Raw genomic sequence first — 17,966 nt, forward strand, 5'->3', positions numbered from 1 at the left:
AAGGTCAGCAAAGTGTGCTACCTTCTCAGGCCGATAAAAGAATAAGTCAACATTAATACTTGGATGCTCATATACCATGCTCTGTTTGACTCCATTATGAGCTATTGCCTAATTTTCTGGGAAATATTTCTGCATCCAATATAATTTTCAAATTAGAAAAACAAGTGGTCAGAATCATGTCATCAAAAAACAGAAGTGAATGATCAGTGTTTAAAGCATTAAAAATTCTGCCAATGGCATGTCTTTAGATCACGGAACTGGTTTGTTTTGTAGCTCAGTGTTTGGGAACCCTACACAGAAATCTACATTGCTAGACACACAACACTAGAAACAAATCTCAGTTAAGAACTGTAGCACACAGCACTAAATTATATGCTGGCAGCATGGGCATAAAAATTTGTAACAATCTCCCATCAGAGACCAAGACCATTAATAATATGAAGGAAATGAGAAGAATACTAAATTAAATTTTATTAAATCACTGTTTTTACTCCATTACTGCATTTCTTGGCACAAAACTCCTCCTCATCTTCTTATATACACTGTAACTCTGTTTAAATTGTTACTTTTTCTGTCCATGCTCTATGCATTTGTATGAAGGCCTAAACTTCGTAGTACAGAAGCCAATCTTCCCCTTTGTAATGTATTTTTAATGTGTACTTTTCAATTTCCATGTTCTTTATTATGTCCAACTTCCGAAGTTTGCATGTAAACCTGAACACCTCATACAAAGTGTGTCATCTTTACTACCTTACTTTCAAAATGAATTTTTAAATGTATATGGTACTTTTGTATTTACATATTATTTGTTTTTTTTAATGTATTCTTTGAATTTCCATGTTAGTTGTTCGCCCAAGTTCTGTACATTGTATGTAAAGCTGAACACTTTAATACAGAAGTGTGTCACCTACTGCTTTACTTTAGTACTGAATTTTGTAAATGTATATATGGTACTTTTGATTTTCCATGTTATTTGCTTATATATTTCTTTCCCTTAATAATGTGAAATTGTTTAGAAATATTGTGCAAGTCTGAATTTTTCGCAAGATATGCACCTACATGCTTTTCTGTTTCTGGGCATTACATATGTATTATATGAACATTTGTATCATTATAATAGCATTGTCATAATAATTTTAACCAAGTATCATCTTATCTTCATTTTTGACTTGTCCTATATCATCATGTGCTTCTCTGCTCATATTGTATGACCTACAGGGTATATGTTGTTTGTTGTTCTGGTCTTCAGTCCTGAGACTGGTTTGATGCAGCTCTCCATAGTTGGACATAGTTGGCAACACTGCGCCGGCGCGGACTCTTTGAGTATTTGCTGCACTAAATAATTATAAAAAGCGTTGTTATTAAGCTATTTTTAAATGTGTACAGGTGTTATAAATATAATATAAGTGTTGTTGAATTAGTGGAAGTGTTAGTAAGTATAAAATAAGATTAAACGGGGTAAGAAGCGTATTTTTCTTCTCGTGCCTGTAGCACGAATCCTAGGCCTAATTTCACGCGCGCGAATCGTAAGTAAGCAGTGAATTAAACTTATAGATAAACGTTTCCAGTTGGTATAAATATAATATAAGTGTTGTTACATTAGTGGAAGTGTTAGTGAAGTGTTAAAGAAGATTAAACGGGGTAAGAAGTTTATTTTCCTTCTTGCGCCTATAGCACGGATTTTAGGCTTAATTTCACACGTGCGTATAGTAAGTAAACAGTGAGTTATATGTAATCACCAGTTTTTTTATTCAGTACTCTTTCAATTTATTTATATCTGCCTGAATAGTTTCTAGGGTCCTTTGTTTATGTTTTAGTCACTACTTAAATCAGCTTATACGATTTCTGTTTTTACCATGAGTGAGAAGTGTGTGACATGCCGTAGGATCGTTAGTTCTGGGGTATGGTGTGATGGGTGCTGTAGTTTCTTTCATTGGGGCGAATGTAGTGGCGTGGGAAATGGGGACATAAATGAGGCTCACCAATGGTATTGTAGGATCTGCAGTAGAGATAGGAAAATACTGGAACAGGAAGGGAAAATTGCAGCTCTTCAAGCTGACCCAGACAAGGCAAGGGAGGATCTGGACAGGTTAAAGAGGGAGAAGGGTGAACAGAGGTGAGAAGTGGCAACAGGTAATAAGGGGGACAGGCAAAGGAGAGCATCAGACAGCTTTGTCATAAATCTTGAAAATAGATTTGACCTGTTGCCTCAGTCAGAATCGGATGAGCCTCATGTAGCTGAAGCTGTAGAAAGGGCACAACAAGCTTTCAAGGACTTGAAAAAGGTAGGGAAATTTGTAAAGAGAAAGAAAGTTCTGTTGTTAGGTATTTCCCATGGTAGAGGTGTTGGCCAACTACTGCAGGAAAATCTAGGTCCAGAGTACCAGGTCACAAACTTTTTCAAGCCTAGTGCACATCTGGGTCAGGTAACAGAGGATGTACGTGCTTTATGCAAGGATTTCACAAAGATGGATGCCGTGGTTATAGTGGGTGGTCCGGGAAATAGCATTGGCAGAGACTCTGAATATTCCATAGAGAGTGACCTGGTGAAGATAGCATCAGCAACGAAGCATACGAGTGTGGGATTTGTGTCTGTGTTGAGACACCATGATCGGCCTCATTTGAACTCTTCCATAGGGAGGGTGAACTTGGAGTTGGAGTGGCTGCTTAGGACGGATATAGGGTCCCATATTGATTTGATTCCTGTGGATGCTATCGATAGATGGGACTACACTAGGCATGGCCTTCACCTCAATAGGAAAGGGAAGGGAAAACTGTCTGGGTTGATTGCAGAAAACCTAAGGGGGGACACTGGCACAAGTGGTAAAATACCAGTGGTCACAGGTGTCAGAGGGATGCCTTTTTTAGGATAGGGAAGGGGGAAAGAAAACGAGTTTTAAGAGAGATTGGCAGACACATTCAGTTTGAGAAAACAGATGAACAGGAGTCAGATTTTATCATACAGCCTCCATTTAAACAGTGTTTAACAGAAAGTAATCAGAAACTGCCAGTTCATCTTCGCCAAAGCAGTTACAATCCCATTAGTATGCAGTATCAGTTATCTTTATTACACCAGAACATTCAGGGACTTAGAAATAAAGTTGATGAACTACTCATTTGTATCGATGAAATGAATTCATCTAACCAAGTTGACATAATCTGCCTCTCTGAACATCAAGTGACCACTGATATAGATATGTTAGACATTTCAGGATTTAAGCTAGCTTCCTACTTCTGCAGAGTGGATATGGATGGAGGAGGAGTTGCCACATTTATCAAAAACTGCCATAAATTCAAGAACATTGACATTAATAAATTCTCTTTAGAGCAGCATCTAGAAGCATGTGCAACAGAAGTAGAGTTCCATAACAGATCCTATATAATAATAACTATTTACCAAGCACCTGCAGGAAATTATAATCTATTTTTAGATAATCTAGAAGCTCTTTTGGGTTATTTAACAGAAAGAAAGAAAGAAATTTTGATTGATGGTGACTTTAATACAGATTTTCTAATGCAATCTTCCAGTAAACATTCACTGCAGTTAGTAATGTTGTCCTTCAATCTAACTCACACTGTAAACTTTCCAACTAGGATCACTAAATACTCAAGGACAGCCATTGATAACACTTTTATAGACAAATCAAAGGAACAAAATCATATCATAAAACCTGTTATAAATGGACTATCAGATCATGACATGCAGCTCCTTGTTTTAGATGTAAATTCTAAGCAGATTATCAAGACTGCTAAATCTGAGTACAGGAGAGTAGTCAATCAACCAAAAATTGAGTGTTTTAGAAAACTGCTCAAAGATATGAACTGGAAAGATGTTTATATTGCTCATGACATGAATGAAAAATATAACACATTCATGAACAATGTCAGTACCATGTTTGAAAACTGTTTTCCTCTAAAAGTTACTTAAATTAAACAGAAGTCTCTAATAAAACCATGGATTACACAAGGAATAAAGATTTCCTGTAAGACAAAAAGGAAAATGTATCTGTTGACCAAGAATAGCTCCAGTGCTGATGATTTAGCTAAATACAAGGAATACTGTAAAACATTAAAAAAAGTAATTCAGACATCTAAACAAATGCACTACGAGAAGAAAATAGCAATGTCAGGGAACACAATAAAAACAATATGGGATATAGTGAAAGAGCAGACTGGTAGAACCAGAAAGGAACAGGAGCAAATAGCACTAAGGGTAGATGACACATTAGTAACTGATGGGCATAGTGTAGCAAATCTATTTAACAAGCACTTTATATCTGTTACTGATAGACTGGGACTTTCAGGATCAGTAAATAATGCCCTTGAATATCTGAAACTAGCCTTCACAAATAGCTTCAAGTACATGAATATATCACTCAATTCACCAAAAGAAATAACTTCCATAATAAAATCTTTAAAAACAAAGCATTCTAGTGGGTACGATGAAATATCAACAAAGTTAATTAAGGCATGTTCTTGTGAGTTTAGTACAATTCTAAGTTACTTGTGTAACCAGTCAATTATAACTGGGACATTTCCTGACTGGCTAAAATATGCAGATGTTAAGCCTCTATTCAAGAAAGGGGATAAAGAGATACCATCAAACTACAGACCGATTTCACTTTTGCCAGCATTCTCAACAATTTTAGAAAAAGTAATATACAGGCAGCTGCTCAACCATCTGACCACAAATAACTTATTATCAAGAACACAGTTTGGATTTCTGAAGGGTTCTGATATCGAGAAGGCTATTTACACCTACAGTGAAAATGTACTTAATTCATTAAATAACAAATTCCAAGCAGCAGGTATTTTCTGTGATTTGTCAAAGGCATTTGATTGTGTGAACCACAACATCCTTTTAAGTAAATTAGAATTCTATGGTGTCACAGGCAGTGCTGCAAAATGGTTCAAGTTATACCTCACTAACAGGAAACAAAGGGTGTCAGTGCAAGGGACTAGTGAATTAAGTCATCAGTCATCATCAGAATGGGAAGAAGTTACATGTGGTGTCCCACAAGGATCCATCTTAGGGCCATTGCTTTTTCTTGTGTACATTAATGATCTCTCATCAGTTACACTGCCAGAAGCAGAGTTCGTTTTGTTTGCAGATGACAAAAGTATTGCAATAAATAGTATGTCAAGTGTAGTTCTAGAAAGATCTGCTAATGATATTTTCATGGATATTAATAAATGGTTTAAAGCCAACTCACTGACATTAAACTTCGAAAAGACTCACTATATGCAATTCAGAACCTGTAAGAGGTTTCCACCCAGCATATGCATAAAATACGAAGAAGAGCAGATAGAAGAGGTTGACAGTCTTAAATTCCTGGGATTACAACTTGATAATAAATTCAGTTGGGAAGAGCACACCACAGAACTGCAGAAACGCCTTAACAAATCTGTATTTGCAATTCGAGTGTTAGCAGACATAGGTGACATAAAAATGAAAAAGCTTGCATACTTTGCCTACTTTCATTCCATAATGTCATATGGTATAATATTTTGGGATAACTCTTCAAGTCAAACAAAAGTTTTCAGAGTCCAAAAGCGTGTAATACGTATTATTTGTGGAGTAAATTCACGGATGTCCTGTAGAAACCTCTTCAAAGAACTGGGTATACTAACTACTACCTCTCAGTATATTTACTCATTAATGAAATTTGTCCTAAATAATATATCTCTTTTTCCAACAAACAGCTCAGTTCATACATACAATACCAGGAACAAAAATGATCTGCACAAGGACTTAAAAGCACTTACTTTAGTTCAAAAAGGGGTCCACTACTCAGGAACACTCATCTTCAATAATTTTCCAGTAAACACAAAAAATTTAGTTACAAATAAAGATCAGTTTAAAAGGAGCCTGAAAGACTTACTAGTGGCCAACTCCTTCTACTCCATTGACGAATTTTTTAGTAGAAACAAATGATGTATTGTATATATTCATACTATTAGTATTGTAATTTCAGCTTTTTTTTTAAAAAAAAAAAAAAAAGAAAGGAAAAGAAAAGAAAAGAAATTGACATGTTCCACATCCACGAGGATCTCCTCAGCATGGATCTATGGAACGAAAACTAATCTAATCTAATCCATGCTACTCTATCCTGTGCAAGCTTCTTCATCTCCCAGTACCTACTGCAGCCTACATCCTTCTGAATCTGCTTAGTGTATTCATCTCTTGGTCTCCTTCTACAATTTTTACCCTCCACGCTGCCCTCCAGTACTAGATTGGTGATCCATTGATGCCTCAGAACATGTCCTACCAACCGATCCCTTCTTCTAGTCAAGTTGTGCCACAAACTCCTCTTCTCCACAATTCTATTCAATACCTCCTCATTAGTTATGTGATCTACCCATCTAATCTTCAGCATTCTTCTGTAGCACCACATTTCAAAAGCTTCCATTCTCTTCTTGTCTAAACTATTTATCGTCCATGTTTCACTTCCATACATGGCTACACTCCATACGAATACTTTCAGAAACGACTTCCTGACACTTAAATCAATACTCAATGTTAACAAATTTCTGATACTAAAATATAGACCTTCACGGCCGGAAATATCATGTCCATTATAATTATCCGGGCTGTTATGCCGTGGTCAGTTGATGAATTCTGTGTCAATTCCCAAAGTTTCGTCTCCGACTGCGGGAGACATCTTCAAAGGGGCCCGTAGCTCGATGGAAGGTCCAACACACCCACTGGCTCGCTACTCACTGCTGCTAAATTCCGTGCCCGTTTTGAAAATGTCAGTGCAATTGGCCACTGTCCATCACTGTCGATCTTCGTTGCCATCACCCAGTAGTGGACGGGTGGTACATAATTTCAATCAAAAGGAGGAGGGCGTGAAATTAAACAGTATATGGATGCCGGTGTTAAAGGAAATGCACTGACGTTTTCAAAACAAGTGACGTCACACCGTGGCGTGGGAGCGCACGGACACAGAATTTAGAAGCACTCAGTAGCGAGCCAGTAGGTGTGTTGGACCTTCCATTGAGCTGCAGACCCCCTTGAAGATGTCTCCCGCAGTCGGAGATGAAACGCTGGGAATTGACACAGAATTCATCAACTGACCACGGCATAACAGCCCGGATAATTATAATGGACATAACAAATTTCTCTTCTTCAGAAACGCTTTCCTTACCATTGCCAGTCTACATTTTATATCCTCTCTACTTTGACCATCATCAGTTATTTTGCTCTTCAAATAGCAAAACTCCTTTACTACTTTAAGTGTCTCATTTCCTAATCTAATTCCCTCAGCATCACCCGACTTAATTTGACTACATTCTATTATCCTCATTTTGCTTTTGTTGATGTTCATCTTATATCCTCCTTTCAAGACACTGTCCATTCCGTTCAGCTGCTCTTCCAGGTCATTTGCTGTCTCTGACAGAATTATGATGTCATCGGCGAACCTCAAAGTTTTTCTTTCTTCTCCATGGATTTTAATACCTACTCTGAACTTTTCTTTTGTTTCCTTTACTGCTTCCTCAATACACAGATTGAATATCATCGGGGAGAGGCTACAACCGTTCCCAACCACTGCTTCCCTTTCATCTTATAACTGCCATCTGGTTTCTGTACAAATTGTAAATAGCCTTTCGCTCCCTGTATTTTACCCCTGCCACCTTCAGAATTTGAAAGAGAGTATTCCAGGCAACATTGTCAAAAGCTTTCTCTAAGTCTACAAATGCTAGAAACGTAGGTTTGCCTTTCCTTAATCTTTCTTGTAAGATAAGTCGTAGGGTCAGTATTGCCTCATGTGTTCCAACATTTCTACGGAATCCAAACTGATCTTCCCCGAGGTCAGCTTCTACCAGTTTTTACATTCGTCTGTAAAGAATTCGCGTTAGTATTTTGCAGCTGTGACTTATTACACTGATAGTTTGATAATTTTCACATCTGTCAACACCTGCTTTCTTTGGGTAAATAAAATTACAAAACTGTGCCTGTCTGTGACTTAACATGTCTTCTTTATGGTAAGAAGCAATTTATCTTTTCCTACATTGTTGATATTCCTACATGGAGTTCCTACTGTTTGATTTTAGTTGAAAATTAGTTGCTTTTTGTGTTGAGTTTGTATGAGAACCCACACTACTGCCTAAACATTCATAAAAGTAAATAAACCATAGAATAAGCAGTCTAGATTACATTTTATTTTGTATAAAGTCTAATCGGTGTTCAGATTGTGTCAAATCAGAGTTAAAACTAAAGCACTATATCATCTCAAATCATGCAGGTCAAGAGTGAATGTGTCATATCACTACTTCAAAGTTTGCTGAAAAAAAATATATGTTGAAGTTCCGCATGGCACCTCTCCAAATCTACAATATTTTGCTTTTCTGATGATTTGTTAAAATGCTACAGACCGCTCTAAATGAGATTATTTGTGAAAATGTCATAATGAAAGAGAAAATTGAAAAATTGTCATGAAAAAACAAAAGTGATAGAGACCTGAATTTATTTTCAATAAATACTTTGTTCCCAATACTGTATGGCCACAGTAACCATTTCTACAGACAATTCTTCTGGTACATGAAGTCCAAAGCAGTGAATACAGTCTACATTGTTTGTTGTAGTCGTCTCCTCAATAATATAAGCTCAAATTTCTTTCCTCAATTATAGCACTTCTACACTGCCATACCACTCATGAGACATTTGGTTCTAAAGTTTACAGTTACTTTCTTTACTTCCTCATAGTACAATTTCTTATTTATTAATTTATTTTATAATGAGTTCAACTGATCAATAGCAGTACAGTTACTGTGTACTTTACGAATACAAGAAACAGCACACGTGACCAGCGATGAGCCTTCTGGCCATTACTCCAGTTACATCACAGAAGTGTGATTTCTTTAAATGAATTTGATGGCCCAAACAGACAAAAGCCTTGGATACATCGCACAGGATTCTGACTAGTGCCCTTTTACTGTAAGAGATTTCAGGTGAAGGAGAAAATAACAGCATCTATTTTTGCTGGAAACCAAATTGACATTACTGAAAAGGTTATGACTTTCAGGTGGTCAAAATTCTCCTGAATCCCAATTCCTCATAGGCCATGGATAAAGTTATCAAAAGAGAGAAGAAGTGAGGAATTTCCCAGTTTTTAAAATAAGCAGATATCTCTTAAAACAATGTTTCCATTTACATTTCACTGCATCAATGTACATCAAAATCTGCACTGTCAAGATTGTTATGCAATGCCTGACACACATTTTAGCTCATTGGCCCTTTCTCTCTTTTCCTCGACAGCCTAAAGACCCTAATTTGAGCAAGGTAAACAACCAAATTGACATAAAGCAAATATCTGCCATATTCTTTCTGCTGTGAATGCTAGTCCAGTAAGTTTCAGTTCAATTACCTGCCATCACCAGAAACCAGAAGTGAGTTCAGGAAGCGGTCTTCTCCTGCCTTGAATGTTGTCACACAGTCCCCAGTTCGTAGATCCATCAAATTAACATACATGCGATTGCGAGAGAGAGCCACTAGGTGACTATCATCGTGTAGTCCAAAAAATGGCATTTTTTGATTCATGACTCCTTTCAGACGAACAATTAGACGACCAGCATCTAGATCATAAACTCTCAGTTCTCGGCGACAGAGGACAACCGCCCGCCGCCAATCAATGGCACGCAGACCCCCTGGTCGAGTAACTCCTTGTAGTGTTCGTACCTTCTTATTTGTTCTCACACTCCATACAGCAATTTCTTCATGTTCTGTAGCCACCTATACATAAATATTAACACAATCAACAGAAAAATCAGAAACTCAATATAAACAACTTTCATATCATTATTAAGTTTACATTCATTTTCACACTGTTTTTGCCCAGTTTTTATAGCAATGTTTTTATAATAGAGCAGAATGACAAATTCATCAAACAAAAATATGTATGACTCACATGCACATAGAGAGTATAACTTAATCAGAAACAAAGACATGAATTAAATTTACTGTACCATGTTTAGGCCTTGCTGAAGAACTGGCAAACTGCATATTTGACACACACTACCTTCAAATAACAATTGTAATGTAATGTCTTATGATATAATTATGAAATTAAAACACAGCCACACTATCCAACATGTCAACAATACACAAATGAGACAATTGAGAAATCTGTTCCTTGAGATATAGCGTTCCATAATTCCCATCATGAAAGAAAACACTGAGAGATGAGAGATGAATCAAATCATTTACTGTAATGTTACACAAGTGGGTGCTTGGAAATGTTGGTACAACATGCAAAACTGGTAAGACTACATTTTAAAAAAGCCATAGTTGTATGAGCAGGAGAGCTATATCAGGGGACTTCATCAAGCTAGCTGATGGAGCAGGCAGCTATGAAATATCACAGGATGCTGAGGAACTGAGTTACTGGTGGGTTTTCCCCCACAGTAACAGGTAGACACTGGTTTGTGTGAGATGATTTCCTTGTGCTGACACAAAGCACGCATTCAGTTATCATATGCTCCAAGTACAGTCTGTAATTATTTGTGCTACCTTCAATCTACAATGGCTAAAAAGACATGTAACTGAGACTTGAGTACAGTGATATAGGCCACTTAATTGTACGATAAAAACTATTGAAGTTATAGTTTATCTAATGGGAACAGACAAGAGCCAATAAGTTATTAAGCTCAACAGTTGCTAAAAGCATGAAGCAGCAGAGCCAAGTGAATCTTAAATTGAAAAACTCGATGGGCATTATTATGTATTAAAGTATCAAATTAGATAGTTGTACAGAATAATATGATAAAAAATCTTAAGACATCAAGTGACACAACACAGATAATAATACACCTATAAGGCAACTTCTATGACTTAACTTATACAAGCACCATTAAATTGTAGGACAGTACTGTTTGGTTGGGTAAGATTCTTATTTTACTATATAAGCATAAAATTAATTGATGATTAATACAAAATGCTACAAGGGACAATCAAATGAAAAGTACCACTAGACAGCTTGTTGATGTTACAACATATCCTACTTGCATTGACAACATAGTCTAAAAATACGTTTTCATTATCAAATTCAATTCAACATTACTGAAATTAATGTTTATTTGCATTTTATTCACACAAGCACTCCCAACTGATACAATGTATCAATACATATAAACTGATATATGGAAAGTAATGTATGTTTCATCTGAAGTTAGAACTTCTATCTGAACCCTAGATAGTGATAAATAGTCTATAAGGAAATTATTTTTACTTCTAACATTTCCTAAATTCGCTCTTATTATTAGCCAAAAGTACCATTAATGAAAGGGATAAATGTATTGGCACATGAGTGTAAAAATCTCATGATCTCTGAAGAGGCTTCTACAAGATACTCCGTTATTACTTTACGTAATATTCTTACTGCATGCATCTATAAGAACAAATGTCTTTCTAAAATTATTTACATTAACACTTTGAAGATTATCTCGCATGACAATGTTGAATGAAAATATGTAAAGTAGATTAACGACTTCATTTGTAGATCAACACAACTAGAGAAATTTATAAGTTCAAAGAAAGCAAAATAGAGGTTTTCTGTCACATGTCGTTGGTAAAACATTTATGTAGGTTGCGAACAGGAGTGCAGCAACAACTGGACTATGTAGGATGCTTCTCCACTCTGAATTTAGTTTTATTCTTGTGTTACCATTTCATAATGAACCCTTATTTGTTTATTTATTTCTACAGGACTGAGTTACTTTTCCCATTTCTGTGGAGAACTCTTTATAGAAGCCACACTGAACTGACCTTAAAAGGCTATTGCCAGAAAATTGAGTCAATAATCTATTATAAGCTACCTTCTCAAAAATGTTTTAGAGGAGGTGGATTTATAATTAAAGATCACTAGCTTTTCTCCACTTTCATAATTGAGTGTTACTATTGCATATTTCAATCTTTCAAGAAATACAGTGACTTACTAATTAATTATGACTGTAATTAAGGGGGGGGAGGGGAGATGGTACCAAATCAGCTCAAGATTTCATATTTTGGTTAAAATGTAGCCATAGCCACAAGAGCATTTCACTGGCCAAACCATTTTTATGATCTCTCCAATAGCTAAGTTAGCAAAATTAATGTCCGATGGTGCAGTATACATGGCCTGCCTAACTAAATCTAATAGATCTGTTTTCAATGGTTCATTTCTTTGGCACTGCATTTTCTGATCTTCAGCTACTGTTAGAAAAATTCACTGAATTTTGTGGCTATTCATTTTGAAACTTACTTCATTTGCCTTATCAAGTTTTTCACTTCACAATTAACATTGAACCAGATTGCATTTGGTTTGTTCACACATTTTCCACTTTCTTTCCAGTGAGAGACTGTCCAGAATTGCTTGTGGTGTAGCCAGCATGTCTTCTGCATTAAATAAAGCATTCTCTTTGGTGCCAGATGCTCTGATCACAAATATAAGCTACCCATTTTTTTTAGATCCCTGATTCACTATCACGGAAAATTTGATGCATAATGCAGTAAGAATGTAAGAATAAGGAAAGAATTAAACTTGTCGTGTACTTTATTCCCTTGGTAAACTTATTCCAATGATCTATCCAGTAAATTATCTCTGAATGGTATGTACATGTGGAACTCCAGTATATAGTGATAGGGAATGATACATAAAATCACTGGATGAAATCACTGGGGAGGGATAGTGTCTTGCCACGTAAAATCTCGGCTAGTGAGGAATTGAGGTCTTGGAGGTCTTGGTTATGCACCATACCACTGTACTCCATACCACTGTATCAACTGTCATTCGCTATCACTATGTGCCAGAGTTCCACATTGTGACATAACACACTTGAGTCACAGAGTGAACTGAACTGCCACCATGAACTGTCAGAGGTAAGACCACAAGTCATTTTCTCCAGCCAGCTATGCTAACATGTTCCCATAGAGGGCCCCTCCCTCCCTCTCCCCTCTCCCCCAGTGGTGCGGAGCATGGTTTGGAGGCATGACCAAGGGTGGTCTGGTGCAGGGTGTAGAGATGATAGCCATGGAATGGGGCAGGTGTGTCAATGGCCTGGTTGTTGTGGGTGAGCATGAGAGGGGGGAGGGGGAGGGGAGAATATGTACCCCCAGTATGTGTAAGTTGGATGGGTCCATGGGAGCTCACTGTCTGGAGGGGCCAGGCAAGTAGCATGAGTAGTAGAGATGGCCAGATGGCAATCATCGGTGAAACATGCAAGCAGAGTTGTGGGGTCAACGTTACCTGACAAAGTGAGAACTACCCAGAAATGATTTACCAGGGAGTCAGGTGAGACCGTGCAGTCATCGTGGGTCCCTGTGACTACAAGCTCCTTGTCTGTAACCATGAGGCTAAGATCCTCAGGGCAGAAGCAGCAGATGTCTAGTGTTTGGAAAGGATGGGACACAGTCCCAAGGGGAGAAGGGTCAGGAGTAGGGGGGAAAGCCATTGTGATGGTACATTGTGATGGTAGAGTCCCTATCAGGGGGCTTGTTGAAGCAATACCAAGCAGGTTTCAGTCAGCTGATGGAGAGACTCTGAATTGCTTGCTATTAGGCAGAATGTCATAGGTGTTGGAGCCATGTCGAAGAACTCTATGTGGGCCTGAGAATAAGTGCTGGAGTGTGGGGGCAGATGGTATCATCACAAGGTTATGATGTATTCACACATGGCTAGGTCTTTGGAGCATAATTTTAGGAGGGGTATGGAGGGAAGGGGAGGAACTTGAAGGTTGCCAGTGTGACGCCAGATGCAGTCAACCATGGTGGGAATCAAGGCTAGCATGGGTGGGGACGGGGGCGGGGGTGCAGTCACAAGAGATAAAATCACTGGATGAAATCACTGGGGAGGGATAGTGTCTTGCCACGTAAAATCTCGGCTAGTGAGGAATTGAGGTCTTGGAGGTCTTGGTTATGCACCATGCACCAGCCACCCCCATGGGACATAGGAATGACTTTTAGGGTGCAACACTGCCTCTTGACAAGCCCATTAGCTTGAGGGTGGCAGGTGATGGTTCGATAACAAGAAATGCCGCATAGTTTACAGAGATTGGCAAACAGCAAGGACTCAAAATTGCCTACCTTGCTAATGTGGCTATGGAGGGAGGGCAGCCAAAATGCACAAACCAGTTAGATATGAGAGCTGTGGCAACTGTTTCAGCACTGATATCTTGGATGGCAGTAGCCTCTACCCAGTGCCTGGTCATAAATTGGGAGGAGATAGCAATAGTTGCCAGATGAGGGAAGGAGGCAACCATATCCACATGAATGTGTTGGAAGTATCCCTTTGGTATCTGGAAGGTGCCTAGTGGAGACTGAGTGTTCCAGATGGTTTTACATTGCTGTCATGGTACACAGGCCCTAGTTCATAGCTAAACATGGGCCAAATGTATCTATCAGTTATTAGGCAAGTAGTAGGTTTGACAGTGGGGTGGTCAAGGTTGTGAAACAGCTGAAAAATAATTCTGTGGAATTGTTGTGTGATGAGCAGGCATGTGTGTGCCAGGGGTGTGTCGGAGATAAACTTTGGCTCAATGATGAGGGTAGAGGAGGCATTGTTTAAGAGGTCCTGTAGCTGAGGGTTGTCCTGCTGAGCCTGTGTGAGCTTGTCAAATTCAATCATGGCCACAATGGCACCAATGCCTTACTGGCAGTCAGTGACTATGTTGTCTGCACCTTTCATACAATGGACGTTCACAGCGAATTGTGCGATGTATTTGAGGCGACAGTAACAGCAGAGAAACTCATCCCTGGGTGAGCTACAGATTGCACCATTTACATGGTCCATGTAAATGACTAGGAGGCATTCTTCAATATGTTCCCTGAAATACCACATGGCCTCATAAATGACCAGTAGCTCCTGGTAGTAAGCTGACCAAGTGCACTGTGCCTCAGTCAGTTTATGAGAGAAGAAATGCAAGTGTTGACTGGTGCTGTTGCTGAAGGATGGTCCTATCACTAAATCACTAGTGTGAGCAGTGACGGATGTGTGAGCACCTGGAATTCGGTGAGGTAAGGTGGCTGCCTGAACCAGATCACTGTTGATCGCTTGGAAGGTGCGCTACATGTCTGTGGTCCATGTGAGCATCCTGTGATCCATTGTATTTTTACCTCTGAGGGCTTATGTTAAGGGTTCCTGCAGGGCAGCAACATGGGGCAAGTGAAGGAGATAGAAACTGGCCATCCTGAGGAAACGGTGGAATTCGTGGTAGTTGGATGGTGGTGGTAGATTACAAATCAGCTTTGTGTGCTCTGGAAATGGGCGGATGCCAGAAGTATTAAAGATGTGGCCCAAGAATATGACTTGCACCTGACAGAGTTAACATTTGTCAGTGTTAATCACTAAACCATTGGCTTTGGGGGCGCTAAGAACTTGTTCAAGGTGGGCAGAGTGTGAGTCTACATCTGGAAAAAAAATGAGGATATTGCCCAGATATGCATAACAGAAAGAAAATTTAAAAAGCAGGCTGCCTATAAAGTGTTTCAAGGTTTTTTCAGCGTTTTTAGTCCATAAGGGATAAAAAGGAACTCAAACAATCCAAAAGGTGTGGTTATGTGAATGTCACCTTTGTACATCATTATCTGCAGATATGCATTCTTACAATCAATTATACTGAACACTTCAGTGTTGACAAGGAAGTGTATGAAGTCTTGAATATTAGGGACAGCATAATTGTCCACGATTGTGCATGCATTCAAGGCACGATAGTCCCCACTAAATCTGGCCAAGCCGTACTTATTAGGGTTGAGACGGATGGGTCAGGCCGAACTTTTACAGGCGTATGATTCCAGCTTGTAACATCCTGTCCACCACTGCCTTCGCTGTGTGGTGGTGGTCAGGGGGTAGACATCTGGGGTGCTGACTAACTGACAGGCTGGGTGTAGTGTTGATAAGGTACACTGTGCTGTAGTTGATGTCAGACAAGATAAAAAGATCATACGGTGGGAGAGCCACTGCTTGAGAGTTTTTCAGTGTGGGTCACATTGAGTCGGTGTCCTGAGCAACAGAAATGATGTTGGATGTCAGCTGTAGGCTGGAGGTGGGTTGCCCGAGCAAGGTGGTAGTCTGTGCATGGGTGGCGCAGCCAGCGAGCTGTGGAAGTTCGGAAACAGCGCAGTATGCAGTGCCATGTGCAGGCATTGGCTTGGCCTCTGAGGCAGCAGTATTAGATTGCAGCTGCAGACTCGAGCTAGGATGCCTGGGTGATGCTGGTGCATGCATGTGTGTGGCATGGTTGACGAGCTGCGGCAGTTTGTTTGCAGCGTGATAGGTAGCACTGGGTGCAGGTGCTGGTTTGGTGTGGACAGTGACGTACTGTGAGCAGGCATTGTCCAGCAGAGGTGCAGAGGCGACGAAGGTGAGTGGTCGTAGCACAAGCACAGCATGAGTTGACTTGAGGTGTTGGGTGACAGGTTCAGGTCCGTAAGCATAGGCAATAAATATGTGAGGAGCGGAGGTGCTCGAGGGTGGAGCGGACCTCTGTGAGATCTGCCCATGCTGTTTGAAAGCGACTGTTTAGGGACATGTTGTCCTGGCAGAGGTGAGCAAGTGTCTCTTGCACGTCTATATGCTGTTAACAGAAATGCAGTAAGCAGCCAGTGCAATCCACACATTATAGTATGTACTATTGCACGAGTTGAGGGTGAAGGAACGTTGGCGTCATCGTGTTGTCATGGCAGGGATGTGGTACTGTCAAGAGGCGTGTAGGTGAGTTCGTTTGCATAAAGTAAGGGCACAAGGGGAAAGACCTGTTGGAAATCAGCACACATGAAGGGCATGCTGTAGCCGAGGTCTAGAGTCTGTGTCTGGATACACCTAACAGTGATATGAGAGCTGTTAGCAGCTGTCAAGTGAAGAGACAGTCTTCAGGTGTAGGCAGGTGTGTGAGATGTTTGCTTACCTGCAATCTGGTGTCGACTAGGAAACATAGTCCTGATGCGGTTGAGGACATACAGACGGTGCTTGGAGCAACATCGGAAGCTGGTGGACAGGTGCCAACTTTGTGTATATCAAGGTGGCTTATGCATTGTTCATGCATGCTTAGGGCACCTCTTGCAGGCTGTCAGGTGTGTTTTGGGAATGCATGAGGTTGACGACAGAGACGCAGTGTCGTCAAAGTGGGCTTGGTGCCAACAGTGGTGAGACTGTGCATGCATGGCGGCCGATGTACCAGGATCGACAGCTGAAGCTGAGTTTGTTTCACACACACAGAGGGTGGTGGCCACAGTGATGTCAGCTTTGGGTAGAGCCAGAAGTACTCAGCGATTGTCAGTGGCTGCAGGAGGTCGCATGCGTGACAGTGCAGCATGTGTATCCATACCATTGTTGGGAGCCTTGTTGATGCTGCGCCTATGTTGAGAAACGGTGAAAAAGCAGTCGGCCAGGGACATGCAGGAACCGAGAGACTCGTTACTAGTGGCGAGTAAAGTCATCTGCACCTGAGATGGAAGCTTAATGATCCATATTGTCCACAGGACCTCATCAGGCATGATGCATGGGTCTATTTTAATGCAAAGATGCTGAAACAGTTCAGAGGAGGACCCATCCTGAAAATGTTCGTTGTAAAGTACCTGGAGTGGTTGCTCTTCGGGAGTCCAGGAGAAGCATTGTAAGAGTGCCATTATGGTGGTCTCATATTTCTCCGTAGACAGTGTTGCCAGGATGATGTCATAGATAACATCAGCATGGATGCCATGGTGGTTGAGTAGAGTGCCACACTTCGTGTCATCTGTGAGAATGGTGTTGGAAGCAAACATGCTTTTGACAATCACGAACCAAAGGTGTGGGTTGTCTGTACAGAATAGCAGTAGTATGAGTCATGAAGCAGTTTGATAATGCGGTTGGAATATGGCTGCGCAGCACGGGGAGAATTGTGGGTGGGCAGTGGCCAGTAATGCAGGCAGCTGCATGGATCAGAGGACGGATGGCATGGCCCATCATGCTGCATGTATGTCACTGTCACTTTTAAACACTTGCACACCATTCAAA

The 17,966-nt window shown here is 40.0% G+C and overlaps 1 protein-coding gene across 1 annotated transcript in view; it reads right to left on the bottom strand.

Annotated features, from left to right (window-relative positions):
• Positions 1–17,966, bottom strand: part of LOC126194745 (NACHT domain- and WD repeat-containing protein 1) — a 633,295-nt gene that overhangs the window by 30,610 nt on the left and 584,719 nt on the right. Inside the window, exon 22 of the mRNA XM_049933012.1 lies at positions 9,369–9,733. Within this exon, the coding sequence (XP_049788969.1) occupies positions 9,369–9,733 (365 nt within the window). The remainder of the gene's footprint in view (positions 1–9,368; positions 9,734–17,966) is intronic.

Source organism: Schistocerca nitens, chromosome 7 (genome assembly GCF_023898315.1).
Source record: "Schistocerca nitens isolate TAMUIC-IGC-003100 chromosome 7, iqSchNite1.1, whole genome shotgun sequence".
Lineage (NCBI taxonomy): Eukaryota > Metazoa > Arthropoda > Insecta > Orthoptera > Acrididae > Schistocerca > Schistocerca nitens.